This window comes from Bos grunniens, chromosome 15 (assembly GCF_055505025.1).
Source record: "Bos grunniens cultivar Pamir isolate PY7600 chromosome 15, Bosgru_T2T1.0, whole genome shotgun sequence".
NCBI classification, from domain to species: domain Eukaryota; kingdom Metazoa; phylum Chordata; class Mammalia; order Artiodactyla; family Bovidae; genus Bos; species Bos grunniens.
The window spans coordinates 34,108,693-34,133,890 of NC_141179.1; the positions used below are offsets into that span (position 1 = coordinate 34,108,693).

A 25,198-nucleotide genomic window follows, 5' to 3' on the forward strand; every position below is an offset into this window, starting at 1 on the left:
TGGAATGTATAACCCAGACTCAAAGAATATGTGTTTTGTTGTTAAGAAACACAGCACACTTGGAGAACAGATGTAGAGAATGGACCTGTGGCCACAGTGGGGGAAGGAGAGGGTGGAACAAATTGAGAAAGTAGCACTGACATTTACAGACTACCCTGTGTAAAGCAGATAGCTAGTGGGAAGCTACTACAGAGCACAGGGAGCCCAGCCTGGTGCTCTGTGATGACCGAGAGGGGCAGGATGAGGGGTGGGTGGGAGGGAGGCGACATACATATGTATAGTTATGATTGATTTGCGATGTTGTACAGCAGAAACCAACACAACATTGTAAAGCAATTATCCTCCAATTAAAAATAAAATAATAAAAAAGACAACACAAACTTCAGAGCTAATCTTGGAGTCCAGGCATAGCCCTCAGGACTCTAGGGTTGATCAGGGTGGTTGAGAATAAGAATGGCTTTTGTTTTAAAGCAGATGAACATTCCGCTTTTGCTGAGATCGAAGTGTGCATTCTCCCCTCTGCTTATGTCATGTAAACCGGAAAGTCATGAAAAAGAGTCAGCTGCTGCCCTTCTCAGGGTTGGTGGCAAACTTCCCTTGGTTGGCACAATACGGAGGAGCATTAAAAACTGAGTACAGATCTTACTAAGAAGCTATCATCCTAGCATCAGGCATCAGGAGACTCTGGTGCTAATGTCCCAGCTACAGGACTCTGCTCTGTGTGTGCTGGAAAAACCTACTGCCATTAAGCAGTTATTCTGAGTGCATGTAGTCTGGACTGATTGTGAGTGTTGCTAACAAAAGAATCCCAGGGAGAGGGGGATGCAGTAGAGGATTTCAGTGCTGATGGAGATTAAATAGCCTGAGAATGGCTTTGTATATTAACTTCAGGGAACTCAGGTCTTGCCCTAAAGAGTGACACCTGATGCCTCAATTGTAGGTAATACATCTTTAGTAAACCTCAGATTTCAAGTAGGCTGCTCGGAAGGTGAGACAAATCACATCCAGCCCATAAATGTCTTTCTTTACGGAGACTGAAATGCCATCCCTGGGTACTCACATTTACGTGAATAGCAGATTTAACACTTGAGACAATTGAAGTTTCTCACGAAATGATGAGTCCTTGGCCTTGTTGACAAAGCGCCCCGTGAAGAGCACTGCTGTCGTCTGAATTGTCAGCAGAAAAGGTATAACGTGATTAAGACCAAGTGGTAAGCCAAGACTTCGGGTCTGGTACTCATTGGTGGAATGACTTCGGGTCATTTCTCATTGGTGGAAATGAGAGAGAGAACTGGACCAAGCACAATCAGATGGTAGCAGAAGAAGAACTCCTGGTCACTTATTTTTCCAGCAGTTAAAAAGCTGAACAAACATGGATGGACCTAGAGATTAGCATACTAAGTGAAGTCAGGAAGACAGATACCATCTGATACCAGTCACATGTGGAATTTAAAATATGTCACAAATGAACTAATCTATGAAACAGAAACAGACTCACAGACACAGAGAACAGACTTGAGGTTGCCAAGAGGGAGGAGGAGTGGAGGGATGGCTGGGGAATCTGGGATTAGCAGATGCAAACTGTCATAGATAGGGTGGATAAACAGCAAGGTCTTACACTGTCTAGTACAGGTAACTATATTCTTGTGATAAACCAGAATGGAAAAGGATATTTAAAAGCATGCATATATGTATATGAGTCATTTTGCTGTACAGCAGAAATTGACACAACATTAAAAGTCAACAAAAAAGGCTAAACAAATACTGAAAAGAATAACATCAGCATCAGTAAATACCTATAGATCATCGCAAAAGTGGATCTTTCTTGACCTTCAAGAACAGTGATAATAGCCATAAAAAGAGCCACTGTGTTTCATGAACACACCTGTAAGAGTGTAAAATAATTTTCTTCTGGATGCATTACAAGCAAGGATGTTCTTAGGCTGTGCACTAGCAGAGCTTTCTTGCCCACATTGTGTCCACGCAGCTCAGTATACTGCATGGAAGGAAGGACCCTTTCAATTGAAATACAGAGAAGGAAGTTTTTCTTTTTTGGACACTGCAGGTAAAAACTTTAAGGAGCTAATCAGAACAATCTTCTAGAAAGTTCAAAATCTAAGGAGAACGTACTCTAAATTTCAAATTATAAGTCACTCTTACATGAAAATCTGATATGAGAATATTATATATTACTATTTTAAATTCAAAAATCTCAACCTTATTATAATGAGATATCATGAGAAATAGAATGGCACTAAATGATATTATACAAGAGTAGTATTACACAGTAGTAGTATGTTTTACAGGAGTCTTGGCAATTATATCAAAAAAGTGAAATATCCCTAAAACAATTTGAGCAAAAACATGATTTATTCATTTCAAGGTTTTTTTTTCTTGAACAATCTGTGTAACTTGCACTTTTTCGATTAACCTTGCAGAGATACAGGCCACAGAGGCTTTTTATATGTGTGTTCAGATGGGAAGAAATATGTTGCAGTTGCACAGCACATGGGGGCATATGGTTCTCTGACTGTTTTCAGTAAGCATATAATCATTCTTTCCAGAGGCCTCTTAACTCAGCTAGTTTTTCACAGAGTAATGAGTGCTTTATTCCTTGGGAAATATGTCTAAATGGCTTAGTGCAATATAGTTACATAGTGTATCTATTATACCAGGAGTACATTGTGTTGTTACAAGACTTTGGAAAGCATAAAGACTGTTCTGAAATTGAAATATTTCCCCCAGATGTTTGATTGCCTAAGTACAGGCTATATTAAGGAACAGAAGCAAAACAACCCTTGTGGTTTCACAGATGTCCCATCACCATGCAGACTCTTTTATAATCCTCTGAATAAAATCTAATTTGTTTCATCTGGTGAAGAGGTCATTTCTGGCTTCTGACCTATATGACTAAGATCTGATAATGTGAATTGTATTTCATACTAAACTTGTATTTAGTGGGTAAAGTAAATCGTTGATGTTCTTTCTGGTTGAGATTTTTAATATTTTTCTTAGTTAAGACAAATGTGCGTATTTTGATGCTGATTTGCACTTCCTCTGTATGCAGCTCTTTAGAGAAAAAGCTGCTTTCTCCCCCTATGTGGTAATACTTCATTTTACAACATTTTAAGTCAAAGACTTGCCCTTAATATAATGCCCTTTCTAAGCTATTTTTTTTCTAGAAATTGCCAAGAGGAAGCGCTCAGCTAATCACCCTCTCGTTACCTGAAATGAGGAAAGCCCCCTGTGTTCTCTTTATCTCCTTTCAATCCCATGATCACCTTTCTAGAAGTCTCAAAACTCCCAGTTTGAGAAACACTAAAATTTTTGTCTTTTAACTTTACATTAACAAAAAATATCTTTTTAGGATTACCAGGAACACTGGTCTCAATATGAACATGAAAAGTCAAGCAATGGACCCAGAGGTCAATCTTCGGAAACAACCAATGGCCAGCAACCTTCCAGAAAACCAGCCAAGCACAAGATTCAAAAACAGCGTAAACACCGGCATGGCCCAAAGTCTTTGGTGACTGAAGAGCTGGTTGTCAGTCAAGGAAACCAGAATAACACTCCCAGACATCAGCAAAACCCAAATAAGCCTATTGATACTGAAGTAACACAGGAAACAGTTGTGATTATGAATGCCACCAACGATGATTTACAATACTCAAGTGTACTGAGAAGCCAGGATCCCACAGTAACCACCAATCAATTTGCTCCACTATACCAGGTTTCTGACAAAGTATTCTATAAAAATCCTGCCAGGTATTACCCAGTGATGAACGCTAATAGAGAAAGAGGACACAACGGCCAAGAAGAGAAAAGGTTTTCCTACCAGCAGCTACACATCGACACTCTATCCGATATGCACTTGAACTACCTTCATGAACTTAACAAGAAACACCCATCTGGTAGCCAGAAAGGCTCTCAGTCTGTTTCTAACATAAACAGGCAAGCATCAACCGAAAAGAAGAAGCAACCCCAACTGGCTTATACAGAGACAAAGTATAAGAACTTAGAAATATTATGGTAAGAATTCCCTGTTCTCAGGTGGTTTTCTGGAGAAATGAGAGGCTAGAAGAGGGAGGGATGGGATGCTGGACAGAGGGGTGGGTTCATGACAGTGGTCAGGCAAGAGGAGAAATTCACCTAACCGCGTCCTTGGCTCTGGCCTTCTACCTAAAATAGTCCACTTTTCATGTATTTATTTTCTTCTTCCCTGTCTCTAGCTTTTCCACTGTAGTTAAACCAGAGACTAGCGGGGAGAAGGACAGAGGGACCCTATCAAAAAAGATACAGTTAAAAAAAAAAGATACAGTATATCTTGAGAACTGCAAGTAATATTTGGAGGAAACAAATTATCTCCAACCCTGTAATGGTCAATCTTAAGAAAATAATCTAAAATGCAGAAAAAAATTATGTATGTGCAAAAATATCACCATTTACAGAAATGACAATAATTGAATAAAGAAATGTTTAAGTAAATTATATTAAATATCATGGAATTATTTAAATGGGCTTCCTTGGTAGCTCAGACTGTAAAGATTTCACCTTCATTTTCCTCTGGGGAAGGGAATAGCTACCCACTCCAGTATTCTTGCCTGGAGAATCCCATGCACAGAGGAGCCTCGCATGCTACAGTCCATGGGGTTGCAAAGAGTCAGACATGACTTAGTGACTGAAGAACAATACACCCTTTAAAATTATGCTTCTATAGGGAGAAAATGTTGTTATTATTGTTTAGCTGCTAAGTCATGTCTGACTCTTGGCGACCCCCATGGACTATGGCCCACCAGGCTTCTCTGTTCATGGGATTCTCCAGGCAAGAATACTGGAGTGGGCAGCCATTTCCTCCTCCAGGGGATCTTCCCCACTCAGGGATCAAACTCTTATCTCCTGCATTGCCAGGTGGATTCTTTACCACTGAGTCACCTGGGAAGTCCTTATAGAGAGAAAATGGTGAGGTACAAAATTTTACCTAAAAGAGTATGAGCTTCACATATGTGTTAAAATGTACACAGAAGATGGAAAATCATCCAAAACATCAATAATGTTTTCCTCTGGCAAAAGAGTTTGGGATTATTTTTAATTTCTTCTTTATATATTCTGAGCTGTCCAAATTCCCTACAATGTATATGCATTACTTCTGTAGTTAGAGAAATGAAAAGTTATTTTTAAAATCAAGGGGGATTTCTTGATGTCATTCAATCAAATGTATTTATTACACGCCTGATACAACTGAATATAGGACTGAAATGTTATAGAAGATACAAAAGTAGTATGATGCATGGGAACCCTCAAGGAGCTTATTTTCAAAGTAGAGAGACAATTTTAACACGTATGAATTAATCAGCAGACATTTCAGTGCTCCACTTGGAGGTGTGGAATGTACATTTAACAAGATTTAGAATTCACTTCCTAGAAGAGATAGTGATAGATAGATAGCAGGCATTTTTGTCTTTTTTTTCCTGACTTTAGAGGGAGTGCTTCTAACATTTTGCCATTAAAAATATTTAATTTTTAGTACTTAGGGAGATATAGAGGAAACGTCCTATTTTTTTGCAAAAATCTATCATAAATAGATGCTTAATGTTATCATATACTTTTTCTGCATCAATTGAAATTTTTTCTCCTTTAATTCTTTAATGTGGCTAAATGTATTAACAGATTTTCTACCCTTCCACCAACCTTTTACTCCTAGGACAATCCCACCTTGTCATACTATTTTAATAAACTGCTTGATTTGATTTGTTAATGCTATTTAGGATTTAACATTCACATGTAGGAAGTGAGACTGGCTTAAAATTCTCCAATCTGTCACTGGCCTTGTCTGGATGTGTTATCAATTATACTAAGATTATACCAGCCTTAGAATAATTCCCTCATTTCACATCCTCTGGGATACACAATTGGAACTGTCCCTTGAAAGTTACATAGAATTTTTCAGTAAATCTATTTAGTTCACATGTGTTTTTTTGTTTGGCCTTTCTTTTGTTGTTGTTTGTGGGCAGATTTTAAACTTTAGACTACTTATATTTTTTGTGATACTCAAATCTTATTTCCACTATCTTAATTTGTCCTAACCACCCTACTTTTTTCTCATATCATCTTTAAAAAAAAAATTATCTATTAAACTGATAGAACTTTATTACCTTTCCCCTCTACTGATTTAGAAATGCATATTTTCTTTCTATTCTTTTTTTTTAACTTACATACTTAACTAGTCTAGTGTTAAATTAATATTTCTATTATCCTGCAGACACGTTCAAAATCATTGGATTGTTCTAATCCAGTCACCCTTTGTGTCATACATACTCTTCTCATTCAGCATCTTATATCTCCTAATTGCTGTTTTATCATTGTTGGATAGAGTCCATGCTGTTTTAGATTTAACTGATTGTTTGTTAATGTCTTTGCTTTCCATCTTTCTCCCATTTCACTCTTCCTTCTTCAAGTAGATCCTTCAGTTCTTTCAGCAAGTACATTTCACTGGTAAACTTACCTGAAATTCCTTTACTTTATTCTCTTAAATTACTGTTTAACTCGGTAAAGAATTACACTCTTTGAAAAACACTGTTTCTCTATTTCCTGGCTTCTGTATTTCTTTGAAAAGACTTTTATCAATGTATTTATCATTCTTTTTGTCTTTTATTCTCTTGTTGGTTTTGCGGTCTCTCCTTTGCTTTTTGTGTTTTCAAGCTTCACTATGACATATTTAGTTTGAAATTTATAATCTTGCTTGTGACTTTTCTGGGCTTCCTAAATCTGAAGGTTCATCTTTTTCATAAATTCTGGAAAATCATCACACATCTTCCCTTTGAATAGTATGTCTCCCAAATTTGCTCTATTTTCCCTTCAGGAACACACAATAGATATATATTTGATCCTCTTATTCTGGACTCCATGTCTTTTTAACTGTTTCTTATTTCCCATCTCATATCTCTCTGTGCTTCTTTCTGAGAAATTTCCTGTTTATAAGTCTCTGGCTGTGTCCAATATGGTCTTTAACGTGTCCATTGGTTGTAAATTTCAGTGATGGTGCTTTTCATGTGTAGAACTTCTATATGGTTCTGATTAAAACCTTCCTGTTGCTTTTTCAGAATATATCTCTCAGAGTTTTTATTTCTTATTTCATGTCTTTAATCATTATACACATGCTTGCTTACAAATGCTTTCTAATATTCAGTTATCCTAAATTCTTAGAAATCTACTACTGCTTTGTATGTGAGTTTGCATGTGTGTCTGGACTCTATTTGGTAGGTTATTTCCTTACATGTTCTAAAATTTTGGATTGTGAACTTATGTGTAACCACCTTATCTGTAGACACCTAGGCAGGTTTGGGTGGGGATGTATCCTTCCAGAGAACTTTTATTTCATACTCTTTTCCACTGTAATTTATTACAGGATACTGAATATAGTCACCTATGATATACAATGCTGTTTATACATTCTGTATACAATAGTTTGGGCCTTCCCTAGTGGCTTAGATGGTAAAGAACCTGCCTGGAATATGGGAGACCCAGGTTCAATCCCTGAGTTGGGAAGATCCCCTGGAGAAGGAAATGGCAACCGTCTCCAGCATTGTTGCTATGGACAGAGGACCCTGGCAGGCTACAGTTCATGGGGTTGCAAAGAGTCAGACATGACTGAGTACAACTAACACATATAATAGTTTGCATCTGCTAGTCCCAAACTCCCAGTCCAAGCCTCCCCCCACCCCTTGGCAACCACAAGTCTGTCCTCTCTGTCTGTGGGTCTGTTCCTGTTTCATAGATAAGTTCATTTGTGTCGTATTTTAGATTCCACATATAAGTGATATGGTATTTGTCTCTCTCTTTCTGACTTACTTCATTTAGTATGATAACCTCCAGGTCCATCCATGTAGCTGCAAATGGCATTCTTTCATTCTTTTCCATGGCTGAGTAATATTCCATTGTGTGTATGCACCATACCTTATTTATCTGTTGATGTGCATTTAGGTTGTTTCCATGTCTTGGCTACTGTAAATACTGCTTCTATAAACATAGGGATGCATAGTTATCTTTTCAAATTATACTTTTGTCTGGAGATATGCCCAGGAGTGGAATTGCTGTGTCATATGGCAACTTTATATTCAGTTTTTTGAGCAATCTCTGTACTGTTCTCCATAGTGGCTGTACCAATGTACATTCCCACCAACAGTGTAGGAGGCTTCCCTTTTCTCCACACCCTCTCCAGCCTTTCTTATTTGTAGACTTTTTAATGATGGCCTTTCTGACTGATGTAAGGTAGTGGCTCATTGTCGTTTTGATTTGCATTTTTCCAGAGAACTTTAGTATCTGCTTCTGCCACCTACAGAGGTATCCTTCCTCCAGTATCATTTTTATGTTAATTTCTTGGTGTTGGTGTTCCATGGTTATGTAGGTAAGGTAAATTTGAACCCCAAATATTGCCCCAAATTCCCAGGGAATTTTTTTCCCCCCTAGTTCAGAGCCTAGACAAAGATAGTGTTGCTCTGTTGTTTCTCAAGGCTGGTGAATGAGTTTTTTACTAATCTGCCTTTTTATTGAGGCTGTATCTCTTCAGGGTTTCCCTGGTGGCTCAGATAGTAAAAAATCTGCCTGCAATGCAGGAGACCTGGGTTCGAGCCCTTGGTCGCAAAGATCCCCTGGAGAATGGGATCTTCAAGGGTAAGAGCCTTAGTGTAGGTATCTCACTTCTGATTCCCTGCCCCACACAAGGCCAAGGTCTGACATATCTAACCCCAGTGTTAAATGGTAAAATGCAAGCACTTAGGTTCAAAATCCCCTCCAAGAGAGCTATAGCTTCAGCTCATCCAAAATCTGCTTTAGTTTTAGTTCCTGTTTAGTTTGTGGTCTTTGAAGATTCCCCATCTCTCTTACAAATTATACAATTAAAAGGATATTTATTTAATTTAATACACCACATCCAGGTATTTTGTGGTGGGAAGGCCTTTGATTTTTCAGAATGGTGTTGTTTCCATTCTGAATGCAGTAAATGAAAGTTCTAAGTAAGAGCTAGAATATCCTAAAGAAAAAAATAGGACAATATGGATAATAATATAATTATGAAAAGATTAAACTAAAGGACATTAATTTGATTGTCATGCATGTTAAGTCCAGTCCACTTCAGTCAAGTCCTACCCTTTGCAACCCCATGGACTATAGCCCACCAGGCTCCTCTGTCCATGGGATTCTCCAAGCAAGAATACCGGACTGGGTTGCCACTTCCTCCTCCAGGGGATCTTCCCAATCCAAGGATGGAACCTGCGTCTCTTATGTCTCCTGCATTGGCGGTGGGTTCTTTGGGAGTGGTAAATACAGTAAATCAATGGTTCATGAAGACTTTTATGCTAAGTCTTATGTATCTACATTTTAACAGATTTGTGCTTTTTTTGTTTTTCCTTTAAGGAAATTCCATTCCTCCTCTGAGGAACAACCTGCTAAGGCTTCCCCAGATTCCCGGCTCTCCCAGATAATGGAGCAGCATCAGCAAGCCCTGCTGCAGCTGACAGAGGTGCAGCCCCACGAAGGGGCCTCACCCGGCCTCACCCTTCCACCCATACTGCCAAGGGTGGAGAGTGAATCTCAACTCAGTTCAGAGAGAAGCCAAAGAAACCAAGTGAAAATCAGCCGCAGCAATTCTGAAAGCTATCTGTTTCAACTGGAAAAGGGGAAAAAGCATAGGAAAATAAGCAGCATTAAGGTAATAACAGCATCTTACTTAACCTTCCATTTTGATAATACGCATGGTCCTTGACTTTCATTCCCCTTATCATAGGCCTGGAATAGGGATGCTCCTCTTCCTCCTCTTTCTCTTCTTCCTGCCCCAGTCCCCTAAGAACTCTTCCCTTGACTCTCATCTCAACCTCAGCTCCTGCAGTGAACACCCAGGACAGCCAATGACTGCACTTTTCTTCTGAAATGTTTGCTTTACTGAGTTCTGTGTTTACTATAACTCGATACTATCTATAAGATTCATCATGGGGTGCGGGGTGGGGTGGGAGCGGGGTTCAAGAGGGAGGGGACATATGTATACCTTTGGCTGATTATGTTGATGTATGGCAGAGACCAATATAACACTGTAAAGCAATTAGCCTCCAATGAAAATATTTTTAAAACAACAAAAACATTCACCATCATTAGCACCTTTGTGCACTGAAGTCTTCCCCATCGGGTCTGCTTTGCTAAATAAAGGAAATGGGGGTGGGAGGCAAAAAAGGAAGGTTTCCAGGAAGAAATGAAGGAGTCTTTTTATGTCCTTTATGTTTCTCCACTGTTCCAAATAAAAACTCCTCAGGAGAGACCACTTGTTTTCTAGTGTCAAATAGTAAGGGAAAAAGCTGGAAAATGCTTTAAGGGGCAACAGGGAAAGACCTGGTTGGAAGATGGGCCCTCCCAGGAACAGACTCTGAAATGGAGATTTATGAGCTGGAGCCCTCCTCCAGAACCACCCCTGGGAGGGAGGGAGCAGGCAGGGCCAGGTGAGGGAGAGGCGGCAGCTTTGAGGCTGAAAGTGGAAGCTTCAGCCAAGCCCACGAGGGTTCTGAAGCTGGGATGGCCCTTCAGAGGCAAGGCACCAGCTGTTCCCTGTCACGGATCAGCCACTGGCTGTTGCCCGTCTGTGGGGAAGGGTAGTAACTTTGGGCACGGCTCCTGTGGGCTACTACTTTGTTACTTTGGTAGTAACTTTGGGCTACTCCATCTGGGTGAGGGCAGTTCTCAGGGAGGGACTCGACTGTGAGCCACGGAACACGACACTCAGCAGCTGGGGGCACAAGAGTCTGGGTCCAGGGGAGCGTCCACTCTCAGGCAGATTTAGGGAGCCATCCTCAGTTCAACTCAACACATAGGTTGAGGACATATGTGTCCTTCCAGGACCCGGAGTCAGGTGCTGGGGGATGTATAGTGAATGAGCAGCAGGAGTGGACAATTACCTGGAACTGGGGAAGGCATGCAGGCACGTGGCTTCAGTATCATATTGAAATAAAAAAGAGAGATGCAGGGTGAACACGGAGCACCAAGGGGGCACACATCCCCACCTGGGGGTCATGCAGAGTTTCACAGGTGATCGTGAGTTGTCTCAGAGGACGTTCATGAATTAACAGAAGAAGAAAGATTGAAAGCATTTCAGGCAGAGGGACCAGCGTGAGCAAATATTCTGAAGCGTGCGAGAACACAAAGCATGCTGGGAACTGAAGCAATTCAAGGCTGCTGTCACTCAAACTGGGGCTTCCTTGGTGGCTCAGACGGTAAAGAAGTGGGCATGGCAACTCATTCCAGAATTGTTGCCTGGAGAATCCTATGGACAGAGGAGCCTGGCAGGCTACAGTCCATGGAGTTGCAGAGAGTCAGACACAACTGAGCGACTAAGCACAGCACAGTCCCTCAAAACTAGGAGGCCTGAATGTTCAGAGATGACAGTGGAGAAATAGGTGAGGGAGTTGAGGGGGTTGGGTAGGTCTGCCAGTATCTTGCTTGTCATTGGTGGAAGAAGGGCTCTAATCTCTAGGCTGGAGGGTAGAGGTGCGGGTTGGCGGGAGGCACTGAAGAATTTTAACCACAATTAGCTTAGTCTTTTTATTTTATGGGATTAACATTGACCTTTATTTTCTGTTTGTAATTGTTCATATTTTCTGATTTTTTTTTTTGAACTGAGCATGCATTACTTTTATAACCAGAAGGTTAATAAAACAACTGAAAAGAAGAGATGAGACAAAAAGGGCTAGGGTGAAAAATTGGGGTATAGTCACAAGACATCAAAAGATATGAATGAAAAGTTTCATGTCAAAGACATTCAAATAAGGTGACAGTTTTAATTAGAATGGTTTGCATCCTTAGCATTTCTTGAGTTCAGAGGGAAGAAATACTTTTCAATGAAGTGAAATTGAAAAGAAATACTTTTCAATAAAGGTCTCTGTAAAAACCAGGCTTTCATTTATTCTTTCTCTATTGCTTATGTTTTTCTGTCCTCCATTTATTATTAACCAGTTATATTTCCCAAGTAACTATTCTATTACTAGTCCTGCTTCAGATACGTTATCAGATTCAATATCAGGAACAGGGATAATATGCTTTACAGTCAAATATGAGGAATTTCAGTCATGGGTGGTTAATTGAGGGCTTTATTTCTCTTCTGTTTTATTGTGCTTTTGATGATGTTATTGCTCATTAGTCTGTTTTCTGGTGTGTGGATAAGTGAAAAGATACAGACACAAAATTAAGTGTCAGTTCAGTCACATACTGATCAAATGAGGGTCTTGCAAAGAAATTACAGTACGTCCCCTGACACGTTAGCTGCTCATTTTTGGCCAGAATGTGTATGTGTTCATCAGATGATTTATGGATTAACAGATAGCTAGTGGTTTAAATGGCTCTTTCCCCTTAGTCAGCAGTTTACATAGAAACACTAAAGCATGTGATGACAAAACTGCAGGTGGTTTTCTGGTTAGCAGTAATCAGATTTAGAACCTTATTCTTAGCCTCTGTAGTAGAGAGCTAGATCCTACTAACATTCCTTTTTATTTTTATTATTTACTTTTTTAATTTAATTGGAGGCTAATTACTTTACAATATTGTGGTGGTTTCTGCCATACATTCACATGAATCAGCCATGGGTGTACATGTGTTCCCCATCCTGAACCCCACTCCCACCTCCCTCCCCATCCCATCCCTCAGGGTCATCCCAGTGTACCAGCCGTGAGCACTCTGTCTCATGCATTGAACCTGGACTGGTGATCTGTTTCACATATGATAATATACATGTTTCAATGCTATTCTCTCAAAATACCCCACCCTTACCTTCTCCCACAGAGTCCAAAAGTCTGTTTTTTACATCTGTGTCTCTTTTGCTGTCTCACATATAGGATCATCGTTACCATCTTTCTAAATTCCATATATACGTATTAATATACTGTATTGGTGTTTTTCTTTCTGACCTACTTCACTCTGTATATTAGGCTCCAGTTTCATCCACCTCATTAAAACTGATTCAAATACATTCTTTTTAATAGCTGAATAATATTGTATATATGTACCACAGCTTTCTTATCCATTCGTCTGCCAGTGGACATCTAGGTTGCTTCCATGTCCTGGCTATTGTAAACAGTGCTGTGCTAAGCATTGGGGTACACGTATTCTTTCAGTTCTAGTTTCCTTGGTGTGTATGCTTGGCAGTGGGACTGCTGGGTCGTAAGGCAGTTCTATTTCCAGTTTTTTAAGGAATCTCCACACTGTTCTCCATAGTGGCTGTTCTAGTTTGCATTCCCACCAACAGTTTAAGAGGGTTCCCTTTTCTCCGCACCCTCTCCAGCATTTATTGTTTGTAGACTTTTTGATAACAGCCATTCTGACCAATGTGAGATGGTACCTCATTGTGGTTTTGATCTGCATTTCTCTGATAATGAATGATGTTGATCATCTTTTCATGTGCTTGTTAGCCATCTGAGGTCTTCTTTGGAGAAATGTCTGTTTAGTTCTTTGGCCCATTTTTTGATTGGGTCATTTATTTTTCTGGAATTGAGCTGCAGGAGTTGCTCGTATATTTTTGAGATTAGTTGTTTGTCATTTGCTTCATATGCTATTATTTTCTCCCATTCTGAAGGCTGTCTTTTCACCTTGCCTAGAGTTTCCTTCGTTGTGCAAAAGCTTTTAAGTTTAATTAGGTCCCATTTGTTTATTTTTGCTTTTATTTCCATTACTCTGGGAGGAGGGTCATAGAGGATCCTGCTATGATTTACATCAAAGAGTGTTTTGCCTATGTTTCCCTCTAGGAGTTTTATAGTTTCTGGTCTTACGTTTAGACCTTTAATCCATTTTGAGTTTATTTTTGTGTATAGTGTTAGAAAGTGTTCTAGTTTCATTCTTTTACAAGTGGTTGACCAGTTTTCCCAGCACCACTTGTTAAAGAGATTGTCTTTTCTCCATTGTATATTCTTGCCTCCTTTGTCAAAGATAAGGGGTCTATATGTACGTGGGTTTATCTCTGGGCTTTCTATTTTGTTCCACTGATCTATGTTTCTGTCTTTGTGCCAGTACCATACTGTCTTGATGACTGTAGCTTTATAGCATAGCCTGAAGTCACGCAGGTTGATTCCTCCAGTTCCATTCTTCTTTCTCAAGATTGCTTTGGCTAGTCAAGGTTTTTTGTATTTCTGTACAAATTTTGAAATTATTTGTTCTAGTTCTGTGAAAAATACTGTTGGTAGCTTGATAGGGATTTCATTGAATCTATAGATTCCTTTGGGTAGTATACTCATTTTCACTATATTGATTCTTCCAATCCATGAACATGGTATATTTTTCCATCTATTTGTGTCCTCTTTGATTTCTTTTATCAGTGTTTTATAGTTTTCTATATATATAGGTCTTTTGTTTCTTTAGGTAGCTTTATTCCTAAGTATTTTATTCTTTTCTTTGCAATGGTGAGTGGAATTGTTTCCCTAATTTCTCTTCCTGTTTTCTCATTGTTAGTGTATAGGAATGCAAGGGATTTCTGTATGTTAATTTTATATCCTGCAACTTTACTATATTCAGCTTAGCCTTTTTAGAAAGACTGTTCTGGCTATGTCGTGCAGAGCACACCAGGAATAGGGGGTCGTGAGCTAAAAGCTCATGTGGGAGCCTCAGAAAAAAAGGAAAGGGTGACCTTAAAGAGAACAAGGGAAAGTGAACTAGAATGACAGTTCTATATTACAGAGAAGGAAAGGAAGACTGGCTTGCTGTGTCCTCCTAAGAGAGGACCTCAGAGGTTGATGGACATGAAACACCTCAGCCCACTGCCACAGCCCCCCAAGAGCCCACACAGCCCAGGTCTTCAGCTTGCTCACAACCCGGGGTCCTTACCACCACCCCTTCCTATACCCCCACCCAAGGGCTCCTTGAGCTCCTTGTCTGACCTTCCCTCACATCCTCTGTCCTAATTCTTGCCCAGGCCATGGAGACCACTACCAGTTGTTTGGAGCTGGGATAATCCCCAGTTTTACTGTATTAAGAAGAAATGTGTTCCTGGGACCATCAGTAACTTATTTTTCCACCAAAATATCATTATATGCTTAGGTTACATTACAGTTAGGTTCTGAGGTACAATTAGTACTGTTTTCAAGTACTTCATAAACAGAAAAGAGTTTGTACACTGGACTAGGAAGCCAGACACCATGTGTATTATTACTTCTATGGGGAAATGTATTCAGAGCTTAGGAACCAGCACATTCTCAAGATGAGGATGTCCTGTCCCTCTAGAATTTATGAGTTATCAGGGCCTAAGAAAGAGTTCAAACACACCACTTTGGATGAGAACTTTCTGGGTTAGGGTTCCTACCAACTGTGGATTATTTTAGCTCAATTTCTAGTGAGCAGAGATCAGTGGAAGTCACACACTTGGCCATTTCTAAATTTCCATCACCTAATCTCTGCATAACTTGGCAAGTTATTAATTCACCTGAGCCCCTAGTTCCCCATTTGTGCAATTAGAGTTGTTATTTTGGTAGATTTCATTTGACAGTTAAATGAAATACCATATTAAAACCTTAGCTTGTTATTGTTGTTTTAGTCACTAAGTCATGTTCAACCCCATGGACTGTAGCCTGCCAGGCTCCTCTGTCCATGGGATTCTCCAGGCAAGAATACTGGAGTGGGTTGCCATTTCCTCCTCCAGGGAATCTTCCTGACCCAGGGATCAAACCCCTGTCTCCTGCATCTCCTACACTTGCAGATGGATTCCTTACCACTGAGCCACCAAGGAAACCCCAAAACCTTAGCTTAGTACCTAGTGAAGAATAGATGCAACTAGATGTTCATTTCCCTTCCCTTCCTTCTCCTCCTGTAGTCTGAATTTGCATTTTACCTGGGAGGGTAGAGGATAGGCCCAGGTAATGGTGGGTATCACCAGACATCTAAGATCTGGAAGAGAGGGAAGAGGAAGAAAGAGAACTTCCACTTACTGCTTCCCAAGCCCTCTTTAAACTTGGGAAATCCCTCTCCTCCTGCTCTCTCTAGGGGATGTTACAATCTTCTTGTGACCATTTTCTCCATCCAAGACCTTCAGCCTACATCCGACAAAGAAGCAGTCTTTGTCCGGAGAGCCATTCCAGAAGCTACAATGATTGAGAACCAAGCTATTTGTATAGGACAGCAGGTAGCCGGGGCCCCAGACACAGGGACTCATTACCCAGATCAGGCCCATTTCCCAGTCAAAACAAATCTCTTGGTCTCCAAGGGAATTGACTTGAATCACAGTAAAAATCTGAGGATTTGTCAAGATAATAGGCCTGAGCACCGTCCCTCTTCTCCTGGCAGTTGTATTGTGACTGATTTATGAATACTCAGCATTGTCCATGCCACTGAATCCAGACGTCAGGCAGTGAGAGATTAACCCAGCGCAAGGGATGACAAACAGTATAAGAATATCCACTGCGACCTGCACAGAATAACTGCCTAAGGAGTTCTCTGACAGCTGTGCAGAGCTGAGCCATAGTAATTAACTCGTGTGTTTGTTGTCACAGACAATCTGGGTATTGCTGCTCGACTGCTTCTAAGAAGAGGTTTATTTGGATTAAATTTAGTAACCGCAGAGCAAATTTCCTTCCCTTGCTGTTCCCCAGTATTGGAGACATTGTTTTCTATCCCATCACTAAGTAACTCTCTCACCCTTACACATCTGAGGAATGTTCTGGGGGAAAGTCCTGCAGTGTCCCCCCACATCGGGGCATGACCTCTCAGAGTTGACACAAGTCCTCCCGGGGACAGTTGATGTCATTTTCAGCTCAGGCAGCTCTTGCCCCAAGTTTACAGTAAAAGTCCGTCTTCTAGCTTGAAAAGCATGATGGATGGCTGGCAGAAACCTTCCACCAGGAAATCCTATGCCGAACTCTGCCAAAGTCATGACCCATGGACACCAGTTCCGAGGGGCAGGTCTGGCCTGGTCAGTCATCAACTAGAGCCAGAGTTGGCTAATGTCAGCCCATGGGCATCTCACACAAAGACTAGCGGTGAACCCCACTGGAAATTTGTTGAAAACATGCTTTTATTTTCCTCATGTTTGGAGACCTAATGAGACTATATTGTTGATGTAATTTTAAAAAATTTGAGGGCATTACGCTGTCGTGACCCTTTGGTCTTGTAACAGCCAAAGAGAGGTAAATCAAAGTAAATTCTAGGGATTATTTGCTCATGACAGCCTTTTGAAGAGACAGAAAGTAGATTAGTGGTTGCCTAGGGCTGGAGGGAGAGAGGGGAGGGGAGTGATTGCTAATGGGTATGGGGTCTCTTTTTAGGATAATGAAAATGTTTTAAAACTGGATTGTGGTGACTCTTGCACAGCTTGATAGCTACACTAAAAACTACTGACTTGTACAACTTCAAATGGGTGAATGTGGTGGTGTGTGAATTTTATCTCAATAAAGCTGTTAAAAAGATTTTTGATGGAAAGGGATCAAACAAAATTATAGCACTGAGAATCAATCAAGATTACTTGAGGCTAACAAGTGAATCCAGGATTTTTCATTGCCGGTCACCCAGAACAAACTCTGTCAGGAGCCCTGGAGCTCCCTTGAGAAATGTCCCTTCTTATTTTCGCTGGCAGCAGCTCAGCCTGTCAAGGGATCAGTGGCGTTTGGAGATGCCCCTTTCCGTCCACACTCTCTCTTTCGCGTCAGTCTGAGTACTGGACCCTCAGTTCTGTCTTCCTGTGACCGCCATGACGTCCAATCCAGGTGATATTAAGAACTTGGACGGGGCAGCAATAAGCAATTACTCATGCTTCACAATCTGTCTTTTGTGAATCGGTGGGATGATTAAGGCTAAGCTGCTTCAGACTAAGGCTGTGATTTCTAGGCACTAATCATTTCTTTCTCTCAGTTTTGGACAAATTGGATTTGTGACTTGGACATGAGTGGGTTCCCTCTTTTTTCATCTTTGATTTACTTTGGCAAATAGATATGCTGAAAACAATGGCACAGGTGGCATAGGCCAGGTAAAGAACAAATCCGCAGTTGCCAAGAATAGGATATCTGAGCTCATTTACCTATAACAAATCAGCAGAGGTTTTAAAATGTAATAATACTCAGTGTCATCAAGATCTGCACAAAAGGAGCATTCTTCTGCCTCCTCAACGGAAGTGTTCATGAATGGCCCTGAATACGTTCACAATTCTGTTTCAATAATCTCACTTCTCTTCAGAGAAGCGAAGAAATAATTCAGAAGTGAGAAGAGAAGAAATACTTGTGAAGAAATAATGAGTGGCCTACAAACAGTGCTCATCCCTGTGTGCATGTGCATGCGTGTGTCAGTCGCTCAGTTGTGTCCGACTCTGTGAACCCATGGACTGTAGCCCACCAGACTCCTCTGTCCAAGGGATTTTCCAGGCAAGAGCACTGAAGTGGGTTGCCATTTCCTTCTCCAGGGGATGTTCCCAACCCAGGGATCTAACCCACGTTTCCTGCATTGCAGGTGGACTCTTACTGTCTGAGCCACCAGGGAAGTCCCCTCAGTTTTCAGATATTATAAAAAATTCTGTTGTTGGGGAGGAAATTGAGGCACACTGACCCCCTACCCCAGGCTTCTATTTGCCAGTCCAACATCTAGCATACACCCTCCTACTCTCCACCCCCAGCAGAATCAGCTGCACACAGACAGCCTTTTCCCGGGGGCAGGGTCTCAGGAGCCCATCTGGTGGCCTGTTCTGGGGGAGGCTGGCCAGGGTCAAGGGCTGTGGGTGGGGGAGCAGGAGGAGGGGTGTGGTTGGAGGAGCAGCTGCTGTGTGTGTGCATGGGGGGCAGTCAGTGCTGAATAGGGGACCCCAGCTGGGGTTCCACAATGATCTATACAGTCTATGGAATTCTCCAGGCCAGAATACTGCAGTGGGTAGCCTTTCCCTCCTCTAGGGGATCTTCCCAACCCAGGGATCAAACCCAGGTCTCCCACACGGCAGGCAGATTTTTTACCAGCTGAGTCACAAGGGAGGCCTGTGCTCATCCCTAGGACACCTTAAATGTTCAACATTTGGAGAAAGCACTAAATAATTCAACTACAAAGAGACAATAGCATGTTAAACACAGAAAATATTCAGTGGCAGGGAAATACAGTGTCATGCTAACCTCAGTGAAAAATAAAATAATTTGTAGCATAGGGACAATTTTAGAAAAGTAGGAGCAAACACATCTAAGGGCAGGAAGCAGCTGTAGTAGTTTTTCTGGGTGATGACTCCATTCTCTTGTAGGAGATTTATGATTTTTAAGTGGCTTCAATGAACACTGTTTCTTCTATATACTTAACATTATTAATGTTCTAGTCATTTTAGTCCAAAGCCTTCTTTGACCCTGATGCTGGGAAAGATTGAGGGCAGGAGGAGAAGGGGGCAACAGAGGATGAGATGGTTGGATGGCATCACAGATTCAGCAGACATGAGTTTGAGTAAACTCTGGGAGAAGTGAAGGACAGGGAAGCCTGGTGTGCTGCCATCCATAGGGGTCGCAAAAAGTTGGACACAACTGAGCAACTGAACAACAACAAAGCCTTCTTTAAGAAAGGATCTTCTTTGATCTTTTAGGATTAGATGCACTGAAAGAGTTTTGACTATAAATGTCATTATATAATATAATGTTATATTAACATTCTAATAAGGCAAATACTATTTACAGAACTTTCATCCTTGCAGTGTAGAACTATTGCCTAAATGGCACATGACTTTGGCCCTTTGAAGCCCCAAGATGCACTACAAAAATTCTGTAGGACCATAGAAATATTGCCTTCAGCTACAAGCCATAGAATTGCTATTTACAACAACTCAAAAAATTATTGAGTTCATGCTTCTTACATATAGTTAATTCACAAGTAGGTGGTTGCACTGGTGGTTCCAGAGCTCAAAACATCAGAACCAGTATTTATGATTCTCTTGTTCTTTTTTCCCTTTCCTGGCCTTGAGACTGCTGTTAGCTCCAGAAATTACATCCACGTTCAAGACAAGATCAAGGGAAAGGGGATGCACCCTCTAGCTCACACCTCAAAGCCCAGAGCTCAGTGCTGGGATCTGGGGAAAAGAGAATTTGGCTCTAAGCCTGGGAAATAGCAATGGAGAAGCTAAGTGATCTGACCTCCAGGTAGTCAGTCAATAGTCCCTGTGAGTAGTAACAGTTGATCCATGTGTATATGTAAATTCACTGTTAAGATTTGAGAATTATATGCAGTAACTATATGACGAAATGTTCCATTTTTAAAGTCTCTTGACTATCTCTGCCAAATTCTCTCTTAGGAAAGAACACATTAGGTATAGTGTATATACCCACTCCAGTATTCTTGGGCTTCCCTTGTGGTAAATGTGGGAGATCTCGGTTCAATCCCTGGGTTGGAAAGATCCCCTGGACAAGGGAAAAGCTACCCACTCCAGTATTCTGGTCTGGAGAATTCCATGGACTGTATAATCCATGGGGCCACAGAGTCAGACTTGACTGAGCTACTTTCGCTTTCACTTTTCAATAATTAACAGGAACTTTCAACATTTAGAAAAATGCCTTGTCATTAGCATATAAATAGGTGGTACCATGTACAGTTCAGAACTGCCACCTCCACGGTATGGCTGTTTATTCTAAGCACCAATTTCGATGTGCCCCAAGATCATTACTGTCACCCAAACCATATCTTTGGCGTCATCCTTCCTACCCTTCCCAGGTGGCACTAGTGGTAAAGAACCTGCCTGCCAGTGCAGGAGATGTTAGGAGACGGGGCTCAATCCCTGGCTTTGGACGATCCCCTGGAGGAGGGCATGGCAACCCACTCCAGTATTGTTGCCTCTGGAGAGTCCCAAGGACAGAAGAGTCTGAGGGGCTACAGTCCATAGAGTTGCAAAGAGTTGGACATGACTCAAGTGACTTAGCACGCATGCACCCTTCCCAAGGAAGACAACCAAAGGAGCTCACAAATTAAAGGACATGGTTTACCACAAGGGCATCTGCTGCAAATAACAAGTCAGATTTCCCATCAAAAGCAGGAATTTGGGGAAAATCTCAATCTATCCCACAATCAGGAACACCTTAGTATTTTTCCTGCCTACTACTGTGCTCGTGTCATAATTTAATGATTAAATGGCCTTGTTTTGTATCATCCCTTTAAATATGCAGTGGTGATAATAGTTATCTTATAAAATTACCTGTGAAGTGAAGTGAAGTGAAAGTTGCTCAGTTGTGTCCGACTCTTTGTGATCCCATGGACTATACAGCCCATGGAATTCTCCAGGCCAGAATACTGGAGTGGGTAGTCTTTCCCTTCTCCAGGGGATCTTCACAACCCAGGTCTCCTGCATTGCAGGCGGATTTTTTAACAGCTGAGACACAAGGGAATCAAAATTACCCGTACCCTTCAACATATCCAGAATCACACTGAATACAATGAATTTCTCAGTGGGTCTTCCTTAGACTCTTAAGCTTTACATGTTTCCGTTCTTTTGAATTTTAACATCAGACAGGGCACTCTGCCTTTGAAGCAGTGTGCTTACCTGAGTCATTTATTGATAGATAGCCTCTTCCAGGGAGATCATTTGGTTCAGTGAATGGTACAAAACTAGACACACTTGTCATAGTAGCAGCAAAGTAGGAATGTGTCTGTCATGTGAATGTGTCTGTCATGTTAAAAATATTAATAACAAATCTACCATATGACCCAGCAACCCCATTACCGATCATGTACCCTGAGGAAACCATAACTGAAAAAGACACATGTACCCCAATGTTCAAAGCAGCACTGTTTACAATAGCCAGGACACAGAAGCAACCTAAATGTCCATCGACAGATGAATAGATAAGGATGATGTGGTACACATACACAATGGAATATTACTCAGCCATAAAAAAGAATGAATTTGAGCCAGTTCTAGTGAGGTGGATGAACCTAGAGCCTATTATACAGAGTGAAGTCAGAAGGAGAAAAACAAATATAGTGTATTAACACATATATATGGAATCTAGAAAAATTATGTTGACGAACCTATTTTCAGGGAAGGAATGGAGACACGGATGTAGAGAATGGATATGTGGACACAGTGAGGGAGAGAGAGAGTGGCATCAACATATATATACTATCAGGTATAAGATGGATAGCTGGTGAGGAGTTGCTATGCAGCACAGGAAGCCCAGTCTGGTGCTCTGTGATGACCTGGAGGGATGGGATGAGGGGAGAAGAGGAAGGCTAGAGAGGGAAGGAATGTATTTATAATTAGGGTTGATTCCCATTGTTGTATGGCAGAAACCAACACAACATCGTAAAAAAGTGTTTAAATATTTAAACTAAAAAAATAGGGGGAAAAGTTTTTTTAAAAAGTTAATAACAAAGCAGCACTTTACTCACTTGAAATTTTTTATTTATAATTTTCAGAATTTCAGTGTTTTTTATTGCAGAAGTGGAAAAGTCCACACACGTCAGCCCAGCAGCTACAAACTACCGAGGACACTGTTATCAATGACAGCCATTAATATGGAAGAACTGTCAGGACACACCCACTGCCCCGAGGTCCACACAGGCCACCATTCTTCACTTCGCCTCTCCCCTTTCTCACGTGGCTGTGACAACTCGGAAGGGGCGGAGGGGGGAACATACAAGTCTCTAAAAGAAACTCTCTCTTTGATTGTATTTTCAAGAGCTCCAAGCTGAAAGGTTATCAGAACAGAGACGTGAAACTTGGAGGCCTGGGACCTGACCTGGAGTCCATCAGAGACAAAGTGAGTGGGAGGCACCTACAGCATTTCCAGGCTCAGATCTGCCCTTTGTCTTCCAGCAGAACTGTAGAGAGAGACCCCCAGAACCAAGTTCTAATTCAAACATCTCGCTCTGAATAGAGACCCCTCTGAAATAGCACTGGTATTAATAATAAGCCCCGGGCACTCCTTCTACCATGAAATAAAATTACTCAGCCAATGTTGTTTTATGTATCCAGCTTTTAAGTTAGTTTTAAAGGCCCAAGCAGAAAAGTGGGCACATGCCCATGAAAAGAGATGTGTGTGTTATGTGGTTGTTGGGCTTTCCCAATAGAGTTATCTTTATAATACTGAAGAGTGGCTACAGAGAAGACACTCAGGGTAAGAGTTTCCCCCATGAAAAGTGCATCCACTTTATTCTCTTTCCTCTAGTGAAAGGAGATCTTCATTTAATGTGTTTTAACTGCAGTTGCACTCAAGGCATAACAAGAGAGTAGAGTTCAAAGTTGGACGCAAGAATGAAAATAAATTGGGTAAATGCAACAAAGCAGAGGCTGGATGTGATTTAGCCCCTGTTAAAGGAACACTGGGTGTATTAGTCCCTCCTTGAGAGAGAATGATTTCTAGGAGAAACATTAATTTAACCATTTCACTGCTGTCACACGTGGTAATCCCATTTCCCCTGTGCTAATGACACTGTATGCCCAGCTCACCAAAATTAGTGTCACTTGAAAGAGAACAGAGCGATCTAGCAGGACCTGTGAGTCACTCTCCCTGCGCTTCTCTGAACAGATGCAGAAATTAATACAGCAAAAGGAATATGCTAAACAAGTGAAGGAATACAACATGAAGGCACTATCCATCCCCTCAAAGCCACAAACAGCAATTACTGAAAATAAATCTGCTGTCCCGCGGCAGAAGGTAAGAAACTCACCAAGGCAGTTCTCTGTTCAATTAGAATTAAAAGGAAATCTGTGTGACCTCATGACTTAAATTCCCCACATCTTTTGAACACAGAGGATGTTTTAGCTACTACCATTCCTGCAGCACCCCATCATTCACAGATATCGATGTAAAAGTGATATACCCACATATGCTGCTGGAAGGTTAGAGTCTTTTTCCCCTGAGGGTCACTATCATTTTTAGTCCTCCATGTGTTCTCCTCCTAGTATTTCAAGTTTGTCACACAAGAATTGAATGCTTAGGTGGTTTTCTTTCTAAAAGAAACTAGTAATCCTGATTAACCATCAATTTCCTTTTCTACCACTAAATAAGTTTTAAGAAATTAGCATCTTCTTGCCATCTCTGGGTTGCTGGTGTCAGAGGAAAGTCCTTGATTGTTTCAAGTTCACTCCCTACATTTTTCCTAAGGGATGGTACAACAGGTATAGGTTCCTCTACCTAAGAAAATACTTTGGCCACTTGATGCAGAGTTGACTCATTGGAAAAGACCTTGATGCTGGGAAAGGTTGAGGGCAGGAGGAGGAGGATGAGATGGTTGGATGGAATCACTGATTCAATGGACATGAGTTTGAGCAGACTCTGGGAGATAGTGAAGGACACGGAGGCCTGGTGTGCTGCAGTCCATGGGGTCGCAAAGAGTCAGACATGACTGAGCGACTGAACAACAACCCAAGAAAAATGATTTCATAAAATACAGAATGTTCTCCCTCTCAGAAGTCATCCAACTCTAAGTTGTGATGTGAATGAAATACATTCTATGGGGACACCGAGCTTTGCAGTGCAAGTCTCTGCCTCAGTCCCAGCAAGGACATGGGACCCTTTGCATGAGGGACAAGTGACCCTTTGGTGCTTTTAGGTATTTGTACTTCGTGTTCTCTTTCACAGACTCTCATATTTTCTATCTATTGCCTTTCTTCCTCAGACCTTGAAGACCTCAGTCCTCTTGATTGAGTTTCCATGGTGCCACTTTTTCTTTTTTCTCCAAACCGTTATTTTTTTCATGAAAAATTCAAGGCAGCAAGTCTATAATTAGAAATTCCAACAGAAGTCACCTACACACACAGAGAAGTCTGGAGTTTTCTGTTTGGGGAATTTTACCCCTTCCAGAACTTACATATATTGTATCTATCCCCATTTCAGCTCTCAGGAAACTCTTAGTAAAATGTAAAACTAGGGAGGGGAGATAAATTAGGAGTTTGGGATTAACATATACACCCTTCTACATATGAAATAGATAAACAACAAGGAGCTACTATATAGCACAGGGAACTATATTCAGTATCTTGTAATAACCCATAATGGGGAAGAATCTGAAAAAGTGTGTGTGTGCGTGTGTGTGTGCGTGTATATATGTATATATATATAAACAGAATCACTTTGCTATATACCTGAAACTAAAATAACATTGTAAATTAACTATAATTCAATTTTTTAATTTTAAAAAAGTATTAAAACATATAAAGGCAGATTTAGAAATCATATTTAGTGATCTCATTTTTATTGTAATGCCTTTCAGAACAGCCCTGAATAAAAGACTGCCTTTTTTCAGTATC

The 25,198-nt window shown here is 40.9% G+C and overlaps 2 protein-coding genes across 14 annotated transcripts in view; one reads left to right on the forward strand and one right to left on the reverse strand.

The window, feature by feature from the left end:
- BSX (brain specific homeobox) overlaps positions 1–25,198 on the reverse strand; it is a 180,427-nt gene that overhangs the window by 132,421 nt on the left and 22,808 nt on the right. The window lies entirely within an intron of this gene.
- Positions 1–25,198, forward strand: part of JHY (junctional cadherin complex regulator) — an 80,804-nt gene that overhangs the window by 54,479 nt on the left and 1,127 nt on the right. Inside the window, exons 5-8 of the mRNA XM_086339684.1 lie at positions 3,368–4,029; positions 9,412–9,706; positions 22,626–22,706; positions 23,475–23,603. Coding sequence (XP_086195810.1) covers positions 3,368–4,029; positions 9,412–9,706; positions 22,626–22,706; positions 23,475–23,603 — 1,167 coding nt within the window. The remainder of the gene's footprint in view (positions 1–3,367; positions 4,030–9,411; positions 9,707–22,625; positions 22,707–23,474; positions 23,604–25,198) is intronic.